The 15,411-nt window shown below is 38.5% G+C and overlaps 2 protein-coding genes across 6 annotated transcripts in view; one reads left to right on the top strand and one right to left on the bottom strand.

The window, feature by feature from the left end:
* LOC140203067 (meiosis regulator and mRNA stability factor 1) overlaps positions 1 to 8,787 on the top strand; it is a 65,093-nt gene extending 56,306 nt beyond the window's left edge. For 3 of the 4 annotated variants that reach the window (XM_072268821.1, XM_072268823.1, XM_072268825.1), the window contains 6 exons: positions 42 to 272; positions 2,435 to 2,647; positions 2,924 to 2,984; positions 3,861 to 3,995; positions 5,944 to 6,108; positions 6,526 to 8,787. In XM_072268821.1, coding sequence (XP_072124922.1) covers positions 42 to 272; positions 2,435 to 2,647; positions 2,924 to 2,984; positions 3,861 to 3,995; positions 5,944 to 6,108; positions 6,526 to 6,761 — 1,041 coding nt within the window. In that variant the 3' untranslated portion in view covers positions 6,762 to 8,787. The remainder of the gene's footprint in view (positions 1 to 41; positions 273 to 2,434; positions 2,648 to 2,923; positions 2,985 to 3,860; positions 3,996 to 5,943; positions 6,109 to 6,525) is intronic. The other variant, XM_072268822.1, reaches the window with a different exon arrangement.
* Positions 8,788 to 10,474: 1,687 nt separating this feature from the next.
* The window catches only part of LOC140203466 (bMERB domain-containing protein 1-like), a 94,889-nt gene continuing 89,952 nt past the window's right edge, over positions 10,475 to 15,411 (bottom strand). For both annotated transcript variants that reach the window (XM_072269529.1, XM_072269528.1), the window contains exons 4-6: positions 15,282 to 15,396; positions 12,631 to 12,713; positions 10,475 to 11,186 (exon numbers count right to left, since the gene is read on the bottom strand). In XM_072269529.1, coding sequence (XP_072125630.1) covers positions 11,068 to 11,186; positions 12,631 to 12,713; positions 15,282 to 15,396 — 317 coding nt within the window. In that variant the 3' untranslated portion in view covers positions 10,475 to 11,067. The remainder of the gene's footprint in view (positions 11,187 to 12,630; positions 12,714 to 15,281; positions 15,397 to 15,411) is intronic.

Genomic DNA, 15,411 nt, shown 5'->3' on the forward strand with positions numbered 1-15,411 from the left:
TTTTTGGGTAAAATTTAAAATTGTATACTTTTTCTCAAAAGGTTACTGACACGCCAGCAGGTAAGCAGCTCCAACTGATAAACAGGAAGTCTCTTCGCACACTTACTGCTCAACTTCTAGTGCTGCTGATGTCTCTGGATGGCACTTCACAAATGAGAGTTGAGGATCTTGGAAAACGTTTTGATTCCACTTATGGAAGTCCTCTTGTCCCATCTGAATACGGTTTTGTGTCCTTGGCAGAACTATTGAAGAGCTTGCCATACTTGGTTGAGGTATGAATTCTGAAAATGTCCAGCTTTATTTCTTATGTACGAAAGTCAGTTTAGTGGTTGTACAGTCTCATACCAAAATTGAAATGTAAGTTCCTCTATGAAAGGACCATAAGATATAGGAACATGATTTGGCCTGTTAAGTCTCCTCCATCATGGCTGATTTATTATGCCTCTCAACCCCATCCTTGTGCATTCTCACTGGAATCTTTGACGCCCTTACTAATCAGGAACCTATCAACACCACTTTAAATATACACAATGACATGGTCTCCACAGCTGCCTCAGAATAGAAGAATGTCCCTGTAGAACAGAAGAGGAAGAATATCTTTAGCCAGGGAGTGGTTGTTCTCTGAGGCTGTGCCCGCTTATTTTAAACTCCAGCGAGTGCAGGCCCAGAGCCATCAAATGCTCCTCGTACAATAACATTTTCATTCCCAGAATCATTCTTAAACTTTCACTCGACCCTCTCCAATACTAGCACATCCTTTCTTGGATATGGAGCCCAATCTGCTCACAATACTCCAAATGTGGTCTGACAAAACCTTGTAAAGCCTCAGCATTATGTCCTTGCTTTTATATTCTAGTCCCCTTGATACGAATGCTAACATTGCATTTGCTTTCCTTGCCACTGGCTCAACTTGCAAGTTAAATTTTAGGGAATCCTGGATGATTACTCCAAGTCCCTTTGCACCTCTGATTTCTGAATTCATTTCCCATTTAGAAAATAGTCTACACCTCTAACTGAAGTGCACGTGCATACACTTAGCTACACTTAGACAGATTAGGGAAATGGGCAAAATCCATCTACAAATTCTGCACCTTTAACGCAGCCTGTTCCTTCACCTATCTTTGCATCACCCACAAACTTGGCTACAAAACCATAAATTCCAGCATTCAGATCATTAACATACAATGTCAAAATAGTGGACCCAACACCAACCCCTGTGGAACACTAGTTACCAGCAACCAAAGAAAAGACTCTCTTTAGTAGCGCTCTGCCTTTTACCAATCAGCCAGGTCTTCTGTCCAAGTAGTACCAAAGGTCTTCTGAAAATCCAAGTAAATGACATCTGCTGACTGTCCTTTGTCTATCCTCCCTGATTATTTACTTGATTGAGATGCAATGTGGAGTTGGCCCTTCAAGCCACAGTGCCCTGCAACCATTGATTTAACCCTGGTCTGATCACGGGACAATTTACAATGACCAATGCACCTACAAACCAGTACATCTTTGGACCGTGGGAAGAAACTGGAGTACCTGGAGGAAACTCTCAAACATGGGGAGAATGTACAGATTCCTTGCGGATAGCAGTGGGGATTGAATCTGGGTTGCTGGTACTGTAAAGCATTGTGCTAACCACTACGCTACCGTGCCACCACCTCAAAGAATTCTAATAGATTTGTTAGGCAGGTTTTCCCCTTATAGAAACTTCATCATATTCCTCCATTAACTTCCTCCTGATCTCTAACATTTTGCCAACTACAGAAGTCGGGCTGCGGGGTTTATTTCCTGTTTTTTCCTTCCTCTCTTAAAAAGTGAAGTTCCTGTCTTTGAAAATATTTCTTTGTTTTACTGATGTAGTACCATAATGATATGATGCACAATCATCATCACCTTGCAAGAAATCTATTTCAAGCTATCCTCAAGAAATCCATGTAGTTGTTTGAAAAGGTCTGTTGTTCGCAGTACCTTATTTTAGATTGGAGATTGTTAAAAGATCCCATTGTTTTTCAGTTATTCAAATAATGCCATTTAGTTTCATATGGTTTGAGCTACCCTGTTGTAATATTATAGTAAAACTCTGACCTGCACACTCGAGGCTCTGCTGAATTATCAGCTTTTCCCAGCTATTGGATGTTATCCATATTTGTACTCCAACACTTTTATTCTTTAAGAGGTTGCACAGTGAGCCAGGCACCAAACATTAAGCATTTCCCAATAGTGGGGTAGAACATTCTCAGACTTTTGGAAAGGAAAATTTAGACAAGGCTGGATTCTGTTTCAAGGGCATAAGTGCATTTTCCATGTTGCAATAAACGTTTTTTGGTATTGTCTCTATTTTCTGGATAGTTTGCCTTTTAACTGGCTCTTGTAATAGATGGTATATGTGGGGGGGAAAAGAGAATGTCACTAATAAGATATTGGGGTCAATGTATTACAGGTATTCACTGATGACGTGGGAGAAGAATGTGTCCAACTCACCAAAGTGTATCAGTTTGCTAAGAACGTGCGAGCCTTGTTGCACACCTACCACTATCAGCAAATTTTCCTTACTGAATTTCCTTCCACTTACCATAAGTATACTGGTGAAGTGCTACAGCCTAAAATATATGGATATGCAAGCATAGAGGATCTTCTTGTTGCTATTCCACAGGTAAGTTGTGCATTCAGTGGCTCAGTTAAGTTGTGGGTCAGTGTCTTTTCATCTGTAGTTTAACTGAATATTCCCAGCACTTTCTGAATTTTGATCGTAATGACGAATAGATTACTGTTACAAATCCTGTCATTTTTGTACTTGAGGTCTAGGTGAAATTGCTAGAACATTAATACAAATTTGATCAAAGCATTTAGTTACATCAAGCATCAGCAATTCTTTTGAAGCAAAATGTCTTCAAACTATTCAAACTTCATTCCACTTCATTTTAAACAGGTCATCTGGATAAAAGGACATGGACAGAAAAGAATAGTGGTTTTAAAAAATGATATGAAAGGTAAAAAGATTAAACAGTATTTTTAAAACGTCTCGCTTGTCATTTTTGTTCATGTAATTCATAAAGCAAAATGTTGTTCAAATCATCTTAATTCTCCAAATTAAACTATTTGTGGAAAGCACACAATTTTCATACCTTACAATAATTGGAGAGCAAGTAAAATAAAGGACTATCTGAAAAGCTTGGGTTGATTTTTATTTTCACTGTTTGGGATTTGGAATTGAATTGCATTCTTTGGAGTTGTTGTGCTGGAAATTTATCTTCCTCATTCTGAACTTTTGTCTTGGTTTTGTGATTATGATTAAAAACTGTCAGCATAATGCCATTATTACGGAGTTAAACTGATGGCAACTTGGATTTCCATGCATCTGCAGCAACACACGAAATGTTGGAGGAATTCATCTGGTCAGGCAGCATCTGTGGAGGGGAATAAACAGTTGACGTTTTGGGCTGAGACCTCTATTTTTGTCCATAGGTGCTGAATGACCTGAGTTTTTACAGCATTTTGTGTGTGGCTCTGGATTTCCAGCATCTGAAGAACCTCATGTTTTCGTGCATCTACAGCTTAAGATGGAAATCATAAAATTGTTCTTTTTGATTCTGTAGGCTGAACGGTCTTCCAGCCATGCTGGAAAATACTTTGAAAATGAGCTGAACTGAGATTAACTGTATTAAGCAATCATTATTCATCAAATTCACTGGTGCAAAAAAAAAAAAAAAAAAAAACAAATTTTGTCCATATTGTTGATCAAATGTTTTGAAATTATTTTTGAAACTTGGTACTTCAGCATTTGATTGGATAGTTCAGGCCAGATTTCTCAAATCTCTTTCTGACTAAATTAAATACATTGCTAATAATTTGTCTTTATCTTAAAGTTCGAAGCAGCTCTGATAGTTGTTCTCCAGCATCAGTAGCTGAAGAACTTGAGCAGATGCAAGAAGACCCAAAGCGGCCAGCAACCTTGGTTTTAGAGAACTCGAGCAAAAATGAGTTTAACACTCCCAGCTCCAGTAAGTAATAGATTTTGTAAGTAAATTGTATTAAAACAATTGGTCCTGTGGACCTGGAATAGAATTATTCAGCACCTTTCAAAGCCATAACAACATGCACCCAGAAGAACGTAGCTAGTACATAACTAGAAGCATCACTGATTTATTTCCTTACATCTGATTTATTCCCCTCCAGTTACTTGTACACTCAGTTATTTGACTATACCTTTTCCCACCCTGTCATTTGTTTAAAAAAAAAAAAAAAAAAAAAAAAAAAAATGCTATTCTGTTTTTTCAGTTCATTTATCTCTGTCAGATCTGTTCTTGGGATGAGCCTTTCCATTCTAGAACACTTAAGATGTCTTTTGTTTTTCAAAGAATACGATTTTCCTTCCACCACCATTGATGCTGTCCACAACTGCATCTGCTCTCACCCTATCCTCCTGCCATCATGAGGGGGGATGGAGTTCCCCATGTTCTTGTCTACCTCCGCACAGGTCTCCATATCCAGCATGTCCAACAGAATTCTACTACCAAGCACATCTTTCCCTTTTCCCTGCACCTGTTCTCCCCACCTGATTTCCTTGTCCACTTGTTTCTTCCCACTGATGACCCTCCTGGCATTTTTACCATCAAGCATAAGTGCTACACCTCCCTCACCATCATTTAAGGCCCTAAAATGTCTTTCCAGGTGAATACAAGTTTGTTGGGAGTCATGTATTCTATCAGTGCTCCTGGTGTAGCCTCCTCTACATCAGTGAGACCCTGTGAAGATGGGGAACCATTTTGTCAAGCACCTTCACTCTATCCACTGCAAAAAGCAGGGTCTTCCAGTGGCTGTCCACTTCAATTTGATATCCCTTTCCCATTCTGACATATTTGCCCACATTCTTCTCTACAGCCACAGTGAAGCCAAACTTGGGTTGGAGGAGCAACACCTCCATATATTCCATCTGAGTAAACTCCATCCTGATGGTGTGGGCATTAATTCCTTCTCTTCCATTCCCCATTTTGTTTGCCCTCTTACCCCTTTTCTCATGTCCATCACCTTCCTCTGGTTCCCATCCTCTTTCCCTTTCTTCCACCATCACCTATCCTGTCTTATTGCTGCTTCAGCCTTGTACTCCTTCCACCTTGTTCTACTCACCATCTTCCCCCTCATCTATCACATGCCAAAGTGCACTCTTTCTCTTCCCAACCCCCCCCCACCCCCAATTCTGGCTTCTGCCCCCTTCTTTTCCAGTCCTGATAAAGCGTCTCAGCTTCAAACATCGACTGTTTATTCTCCTCCATAGATGCTGCCTGAGTTGCTAAATTTGTCCTACATTTTGTGTTGCTCAAGATTTCCAGCATTTGCAGAATCTGTCTTTATGAATTGGCACACATTACCTTCCTTTCTTTGCTTTTCTGGAAATTGCATTCTGAAAGCAACTCAACTGGCTCCAATTTGTGCTTCTACAAGACATCTCCCTATTGTCTAAAAAAAAAACAACAACATTGGTAACAAAATCCTGTGACTAAATTATTTTAGAATTTTCAACATTGGTGACTAATCGAAGAAACAGCCTAATCCATTTGGTTCATTTACCATTGACAATGAGCAGTCATTGAAGACAGATATTTGGGAACATTTATGTTCAGTATAAAACCAGAAAATCAATGGAGAGATGCTGCTACAAGAATGCCTGTATGCTTTCTCCAGGAATTAGATTAACAGTCTTTGGCTGTTGAATTGTTACCTCAAAAGCAAGTCTAAAGATTCAAAGAAGCCATTCAATGCCATTTGGAAATTTGTTTCAAAACTGCCAATATCATAATATTTGGCTTTTTTTTTAGTATGTGTTATGTAAGTTTGTACAATCTTTCATGCAATACCTTGCTTACAATAGTCTTGGTGTACAAACCTTTATGGGAAAGTAATACAGTGCTGAATGTTCAGTAATATACATTTTTGTATCACCTTTCATAGGTTCAAACCAAATTGAACAGGAACTTCTCAGCCTTGGGAAACAGTCTCCAATTGACTTGCTGTGTGGACCTGTCCCATCCTGTTTGCCATCCCCGCAGCTCAGACCTGATCCAGTTATTCCTGAAAGTACTGATCTTATTCAGTTTGAGGAACTTGATGTTGCAGGTGAAAAACTATTATTAATCTACTTCTATTTATAAAATGTATAAATCCCACAGTGATAGAAATGAGAATATTCTGACCCTTGACATAATTCCAACCTTGTTGTTATTAAAGTCTGACCTTGCAAATGTCTCCCAGTCCTTTTGCAGCCTTGGCACATAGCATGCACCCAAATATTTGTCATTCCTCGCCATGCTGGTTGCCCAAGCCTGTATGCCTCTAACAGTTCCCAGGAATCCCTTGTTATATAGATACCCAGAGCAAATAAATGATAATTGCTGCAAATTGCTTTTTAAAGAAGCTTCAAGTCATGTCCAGTAATTGTATGCATTAAGAATAGTTGTGAAAGGTGGAGAGAGAAAATAACTGTTCTGTTAAAGAATGATTTAAGTTTGTAATGCTGTGCGATTTTCTAAACAGACATGTTGATCTTGACAGAGGAGGAGAAAAATGTCCTTCCTGCAGCCATGACTGAAGAGGCATTTACCAGTGGCAATCTCAACAACCAGATGGATGAAAATGTTCCCACTACATCCCAAGATGTACGTGAATCCAGGTCACTGCACATGGAAGTGACTAACAGCCCTGTTAAGAAGCCTAGAAACAAAGTGAAGTTGGCAGCAAATTTCTCAATGGCATCCCCTATTAATACTTAAATGAATTGAAATAAAGAAAAGCCTTGTACTTGCAATTTTTATTACTTGAAGCATTTAAATGGATTCTGAAGTACTAAATCCAAAGAATTGGACTCGCCTTTTATCTTCACCTTCTATTTCTGCATTTAATCTAGTTTAAGAAAACCTCAAAAGTAAAGCTTATAGGAAGAAAATTTAGTTTGTATTTGGAGCTTGACCCAAACAATTTGTTCATTTTACATTAGTCCATATTCTTTATGGCTTCTACTTAAGATTCCAAGATTTGCATATAGTTTGTTATAATGTAGTTATTAGTAATGTTTGGCTAATGATTTGGCTCTGAAGGTCAAAGAAAGCTATTTTTCTTGCATTAAGATGCTTATTCCTGTACTATCCCCACAACTTCCATGATGCAATAGATAAATTGACAGCTCAAAATCTGGTTGCGGTATGTTTTGATCCAATACATGTAGATCAGTAAGTCTTGTATAATATAACAGTACAAGTGTATTTGAAATGATTAGAATGTCACTTGAATGGCTTGTAATTTAAAAATCAGTTTCCAGTTTTGTTCACGTCTGTGGAAAGAATGGTGTCCATTTCATTGGTAGTGTTGATGTCCTGTAGTTGAAGAAGTTCCTGGTGTTGCAAATTGTGCTGGGATGTGAAGATGTCCCATAACGTCTGGGTTGAGTATTGTACTGCAAGTTGGTTTAATCAGTCATCTCCAAGCCTGATCTGGTTAATTACATCTAGAACCTGAGACCACCATTGCCTTAGCAGTCTGCTACTCTTATGGTGTTTCTCTAGTCCAATGCCAGTGGCACTGGTGCAACAATATATTTAAGGTGAAATATGCATTTATTGCATAAATCACAGGTGATGGGTCAGGAAAGGAAAACCGTTTAAAAGCTATCATTTTCCACTTGACAGTTAATGGAACTGAGTCTCCCCCCTGAAAGTGGAAATGTAAAGGTTTTGTTGTTAAACCTTCTTTTTAAAACCATGTTTCATTGGGGAGTTCTGTGAAAACTAACAGTCACAGAAGGTTGTCTTTTTATTGTGCAGTGCTTTTATTCCATTGTTTTCAGTATTTGCTGTTGGGAAGTTTTATGTCTGTGATCGCAGCGCCAGTGTGAGGACATTGGGCATGGTTGAAAGGATTGAAACTGCGTAGCAGAGGATTTATTAGGCCTTCTGGACAGATCCTGGCTTTTACAATGGATTGTATTTGCCAGGCTTCTAGATTACAGTTAACCTATTTTATACAAGAAAGGTTCTCCACTGGTGTCAGATTGTTTAGTGGTATAAGGTGTATTTACTGAAATGAGCTATTTCTATGGACATGCACCTGTCACAGTGCAGATTTATAACATGCATAAAAACTGAGAGATCAGCTTCAGAAATGTTTTTTTTTAAAAAAAGCAAAACTGGAATGAATTTAATATTTTTATAGATATCTGTTCCATTTTAAAGCTGGAGCTCAGATCCTGAAAGGTATGTTTGGATAATGTTTGTGCATTAATACATGTAGATTTTTAAAAGAAAAATCTTACTGAAAATAGCAGTTTAGTACTAAAAAAAAAACTGCTGTGCAGGAACTATTGTCAAATACCTTTTCAGTCCATGTTCAAAATATGGAACAGTGATATTCTTGTACTATTACAAGCCACTCAAGTCACTTGATGCTAGGTTTCTGGATTGTGATGCCTAAACTCCACAATATCTATGGTTCTAGTCCTGAAATTGTTCAGTTATGCACTTTTGCATAAATTTGTGTTGGTATTCACTAGATTGAGTAACAAACTTTGTATAGCCTATGTAAACTGGTAGAAACAGATTGGTTTGAGGTCTTCAAACATTATTATGTTGGCTAAATATTGGATATTTCTGAAAATATGACAAGTGCTTCTGCTTTGTTTCCTTTCTATGAATGTCCAACAAAATTAAAACCAGTATTTAAAAAAAAAAAAAAAAAAAAAGTTTCCAAATGCTGGATACTCTTGTTTGGGACCAAATTTATTTTGAAATAAATATAAAATTTTACAGCAAGCATATTTTGTATTTTTGTCCTTCATTTTGGGAAGTTTTCAAAGCCCCTGGAAAAAGGTGCAAGTCCTCCACTGAGCATGGAAATCCCTACTCCACAACTACTCATAATGGAAAGGGAACATGAGGGATTGAATTGACAACCTTTACTGTGTTGCAAGTACATGGCTGAAAGAATGCATCATGTCCAATGCAATTCCATAATTGTACAAAGATTCCTGATCACTTTTGGGCTGTTTGCATTGTTTTCTTCTGGTAAAAGGTGAACAGCTTTTCAGATTTCCAGCATCTATTCTTACTTTGCATTGGCAAGAATTAAGTTAGAACCTGAACACCTTTTTCCCCATCCACCCCCAAAAAAATTATAGTAGGGCAAAATGATAGAATGAGTTTTCAGAATCTTTATGCTCCAAATATTCTGAATCAGTTCCTGGTTACTCACTCATCTATTTTTGTCAGTTCTTTTTCCAATACTGTGTGCTACTCCATACATGCATATTGAAAGAGCTCTTGACTGCACTCTATCAATTTTTCACAGCTCTGCTCTCAGCTTTTCCTCACAGGCAGCAGAGCAAAGATGCAATGTTTCTCTTTTTCTTCTTCTTACACCCCCCCCCCAAAAAAAAAACACCACCAGTAGTTGTCATTTCTGCCCCACCAGCCTTTCATTAAATGGATTATTCTTTGCAACTTTTATTGTCAATATGTTATGGGCAGATATAACTTTGGAAGGTGACATTTCCTTATCTACTCAGAAGCCTGCTCACTACCCATTCCCCAATCAAGCAGATGGCTTCAATAACAGCTCACTGACATAGCAACCAAAATATCACCATACCTCTTTGTCTGATCTATTTGTTCACCCATCTTTTCTGCATTTTAAAACTAACTTGCTTTCTCACTTCCCAGTTCTGACAGGATCTTTTATCTTAAATATGAACTTTATTCCTATTTACATAGTTGTTGCCAGCATGTGAAATATTTCCAATGTTTTCTGTTTATATCAGATTTCAAATATCAGCTTTTTTAAAAAAAACTTTTCACAACTACATTTCCCCTACAAAGCAGAGAAATGTTTCATTTCCAAGCAAATACCTTTATTGTGATCCGAGCCTAAATGCACAACTGTTTAACCACATTTCAATAATTGTACATTTCATTAAAATAGAATGTGGCAATAGATAAAAGATTCTACATTAAGAACAAATATTGGATTTAATCATATTTAAATATGAGATCACAATGAGTCAGGAGAAAGACTAAAGTTTACTTCCATCTATGTTGTGTGCAAATGTGTTGGGAATTGGTTTCAGTTCCACCACATTTCATGTGCTCTCACCGCCTTCTACCACTGGAGCCACATGAGCCTCTGAAGTTGTTTCTATACCAAGGAGAAAATGGTGCACAAAAGGAAAGGGAACATTTATTCAAATATAACCAACAAGAGAAAAGAAAAAAAAAAAAAAGTAATCAAATTAATTACAAGGACTTTGGGGAGAAATTCATCTTCAGGCAAAAATCAATTGTCACTGATTTTTGTGTTTCTCCCAAAGATGAATTTCTTCACCATGACCCCAAGCTCATTTTTAAAAGACTCCTTAATTGCAGAATTTACAACATTCTAACAATGTCTTCACTCTATATTTGATTACTGATGAATCTCAATTTTGTAGTACATTAACAATATCATATTCATCAATAAGGAAACAATTGTACTACAATAAGAACATTTTAAATTATACATGACTATCTCTACTTGGTCACTTTACATTTTTCTGCAGGACAGAATGTGTCTCTATCCCTGTTACAGTCACTGAGTTTAAGTTTTGTAAAGTTTGTTACCTGACTTTCAGTAGCTGAATATGCTCTTTCACAGCAAAGTGTTGTAATTGTGAGTCCCCGGCTGAAATGCCTGGCAAAATCTAGAGGAATATGAAATAAGCCTGGAAGAGTTGTTCCATTGAAAACCCTGTAAAACCCTATTAGTGTTGGTAGGAAATTTTATAAGTGGTATATGTATCCTGTTATTACTTCTGGAACAATATCATAAAACTACTTTGTTATCTCACATGCCAGGTATAAAAAGTTCACATTCTACCAGTGGAAACGAGATGTACTTTGCTTTTTAGCATGCAGAGTTTGTGATCCATGCATGAAGGGCAGACTCACTTCAACACAGTCTTTTATCGCAGTATGGTATAGTCAGCTGTTACTTGTCCAACCTAGCTGCAATTCTCTTTCACAAATACTTAGGAAATTCAAATATGATTCACGGGAGCTACATAATGTTACACTGTGTAGTTCCACAGCAATCTTTTATTAAGGCCATTCCAGCTTTGGTGACTGATGGTTTGTTTGGAGGAGGTTCCTTAACTGCTGACATCTCTTTTGGAGCCTCTGCAATATTAAAATAATGAAAATAGTGAGATTTTGTTTCAAGTTCACAATCATTTATCACACATAAAAAAACTAAAGAGAGCAAACTACAATTTTTTTTAATTCTTCTAACTTTCATTACATCCTTTCTCCCCAGTCCTTCCCATGTACCGCCATAGCATCTCCAATGCCCTCTGGTACTTTGGAAGTTTCCAGTTTCTGGTCTCAGCCAGTTCATCTTCACAGTAGAATGTAACACCTCCTTCCCATACCAAGATAGTTTGAAAGTCTGTCTTCTTTGAACAGAGGTCCAAATCATTCCCTTTTGCCAGCACATCCATTCACCTTGCTGAACACTTTCTCACATTGAACAATTTCTCCTTCACTTTATGGGAAATTGCAGGGGTCAGAGCTAAGCCCATTTCCTTGAAAATGTGAAATGGTATTTGTTTCAGTCCTACTCAGGCCTCTCAACTCTTTTTCTGAAACATAGTGGCAATTGTATTGGTGCTGCTTTCATTATTCATAGTGAACTCAAATATCATTACTTTTCATGCCATTTTCCAACTGTGCCAATTTCACTTTCATATTGTCCATATTTGACTCTTATATTTCTAGATTTCTCTGTCTCCAACTCAGGAGATAGGCTTGCAAGCTGACAGTCCCAACAACTATTTTTATTATATTTCCTAAGATCCTACGCCCTATAAAGGTTCCATTACATCCTCCAATTCTACCCTCCATTTCATCTACTTCTGACTAAGACCTTTCTCTTTGGTGTCTCTGATAGGCCTGTTCCTTGCGCATCTTTCCCTCTACCATAGTTAACAAGGATCATTGACCATATCACCTCTATTTCCTGCAGTTCTGCTCTCAACTCTCTTCCAGCCAAAGCAAGGATAAGACTTCTCTTGTCCTCACTATCCAGGCCACCAGCACTCATTTCCAATGGACCATTATTGGCAATTTTCTTCACCTACAAATTCTACTGCCAATATATATCTTCTTGTGCCCTCTCTCACTCTCAGAGAGAGCATTACCTTTGCAACTCCCTTGTCCAATCTTTCTGTGACTATCTGTCTGTGGTTTCCTGTACTAATACAATGAGAATCAATGGAAATCTGAGGAATAGCAGCTCATTTTCCATCTGTCATGCTTGACATGCTGGGTGTTTCTATCATTATTATTATAGCATGCCATATGGTTCAAACAATTTAGGCAAGGCAATAATTGCTAAGCCTAGTCAGTGATGCCCAGATCTCAGCAAAGAACATCTTGTAATTTACTTCCACTATTAGTGAGGATAGGTATGCCTGTAGACTTCTTCCTCATATGATTAAATGCGGAATGGTGAGGGGAAAGGGGTTGGAATCCAGAACAGTTTGGAATGGCCTGTTTGTTCATGTTCTTACAATCAAAGTATTCAATCTGTTTTAAGAGTTGACTTGTTCTTGCTTTGACTTACCCAGAGGTGTCTTAGTTACGTATTTTAGAGGTCTTAACTTAGATTGGAGAAACTCTTCCATTTCCTTGTCTTCTTCTCTTTCTCTGCAAGAAAGAAGTCTTTTTTTATCATTCCCGCAAAATGTAAGAAGAAATTTCTTGTTTACCTCTGTGGTGAACTTTAATGTTTATTGGGATGTGAAATGTCATGTTTATGGTGAAGGGTCTTGAACCCGAAACATTGACTGTTTACTCTTTTCCACAGATGCTGCCTGGCCTGCTGAGTTCCTCCAGTATTTTGTGTGTGTTGCCTGAATTTCCAGCATCTGCATTTTCATCTATTTGCAAGTTTTACCATTTGTATCTTAATATTCCCAACCCGGTCCTGGACCTTTTCAGCGGAACTCACATTATCAAACCAATCAAGTATTCTTTTATGCAACACACACAAAATGCTGGTGGAACGCAGCAGGCCAGGCAGCATCTATAGGAAGAGGTACCGTCAACATTTCGGGCCAAGACCCTTCGTCAGGACTAACTGAAGGAAGAGCTAGTAAGAGATTTGAGAGTGGGAGGGGGAGGGGGAGATCCGAAATGATAGGAGAAGACAGGAGGGGGAGGGATGGAGCCAAGAGCTGGACAGGTGATTGGTAAAAGGGATACAAGGCTGGAGAAGGGAGAGGATCATGGGATGGGAAGCCTAGGGAGAAAGAAAGGGGAAGGGGAGCCCAGAGGATGGAGAGCAGGCAAGGAGTGAGAGGGACAGAGGGAGAAAAAAGAGAGAGAAAAAAAAGGGGAAAATAATTAATAATAAATAAATAAATAAATAGATAAATAAGGGATGAGGTATGAAGGGGAGGAGGGGCATTAACGGAAGTTAGAGAGGTTCTCTCCCTTCTCCAGCCTCGTATCCCTTTTGCCAATCAACTTTCCAGCTCCTAGCTCCATCCCTACCCCTCCTGTCTTCTCCTATCATTTCGGATCTCCGCCTCCACTCCCACTTTCAAATCTCTTACTATCTCTTCTTTCAATTGATCCTGACGAAGGGTCTCAGCCCAAAACGTCGACTGTACCTCTTCCTATAGATGCTGCCTGGCCTGCTGTGTTCACCAGCATTTTGTGTGTGTTGCTTGAATTTCCAGCATCTGCAGAATTCATCATGTTGAAGTATTCTTTTGCCTTAATTTTAGAAATCTATCACTTATACCAATGTCAGAACCTACTAGGTGTATATTCATTTAGAAATTACCCATAGTAACACACACAAACTGCCAAAGGAACTCAGCGGATCAGGCAGCATCTTCGGAAAGGAATAAAGAGTCAGTATTTCGAGCCAAGACCCTTTCCTTGGGTATTTGCCACCTGACCTGCTGAGTTTCTCCAGCATTTTGTGCATGTTACTCTGGATTTCAGCATCTGCAGGATATCTTGTGTCTTGAAATCACCCAGCTACCATTCAGATTTTACAGCTTTGTTTCCAAAAAGCTGTCCTGCATGGGATTAAAGGAACATGCTGCCAGTTTTCCTGTCTAAAATATCACACATAGAGATTCTTAGATTTACAAATGTTCAATTTATGAATTTTTGTTCCTTCCCCATGGAAATTTTACAGTACACATTGGAATTATGTCAAAGGTCATTCTTATTATCGTGGGATCCACAGCTTTATTTATGATAAATTCACTCAATGGCCACTTTATTAGGTACAAGAGTGGAACCCGATGTGTTCTTCTGCTGCTGTAGCCCGTTCACTTAAAACGGTTGAATGTTGTGCGTTCAGAGATACTCTTCTGCCCACTACTGTTGTAACATGTGGTTATTTGAGTTACTGTCGCCTTCCCGTCAGCTTGAACCAGTCTAACCATTCTTCTCTGATCCTCTCTGATTTTTCACCCAGAGAACTGCCACACATTGGATTTTTTTCTTGCTTTTCACACTATTCTCTGTAAACGCTAGAAACTGTTGTGCATGAAAATCCTAGGAGATCAGCTGTTTCTGAGATACTCAAACCACCTTGTCTGGCACCAATAATCATTCTATGGTCAAAGTAATTTAGACCACATTTCTTCCCCCATTCTGATGTTTGGTCTGAACAACAACTGAACCTCTTGACCATGTCTGCATGCTTTTATGCATTGATTTGCTACCACATGACTGGCTGACTAGGTATTTGCATTAATGAGTATGTGTACAGTGGCCATTGCGTGTACATTTTAATATTCCAAGGAAAAGGAATAACTATATACACATACATGCACATCATTCGTAAACCCATTCACCACCCTAAATATTCACCTACTTTCACTCCAGCATACAGTGTGTGCCTTCCACATAATGCACTGCAGGCCAACAGGGCCTCTTATAACCACCGTTTCAAGGCTGTTTATGCTTGAACAGTAAACTCTGGCATCGTTGGTGGTGCTCAGGTCCCCAAAATACAATTTTTTTAAAAAGCTGTTTGCTGGTACTCCACTTAAAAGGTGCCAAAAGGTAACGGACTGTATCATGAGACTTGAGGTAATCACGGATCTAATTATTGCATCGCTCTTGTTAAAGGAGCATCATTACCAATGGCATTGTTGGGTGGAGCAGTTCCTTGCTCCTTTTATTCTACAAGTGGGAAACAAAGTAAGCTAGAAAAAAAAAGTGACCCGATCAAGTTCAATATTTTACCTTAATCTCTCCACCTCTGCGTCCTCAACCAGAAAGTCCCTTTTCTCCACTAATTTATGGATTTTCTGGATCAGCATATCCTCCTTCTGTTTGTCCTCTTCGCATTTATCCTTTTCTGCAAAGAAAATTG

Source organism: Mobula birostris, chromosome 9 (genome assembly GCF_030028105.1).
Source record: "Mobula birostris isolate sMobBir1 chromosome 9, sMobBir1.hap1, whole genome shotgun sequence".
Classification (NCBI taxonomy): Eukaryota; Metazoa; Chordata; class Chondrichthyes; order Myliobatiformes; family Myliobatidae; genus Mobula; species Mobula birostris.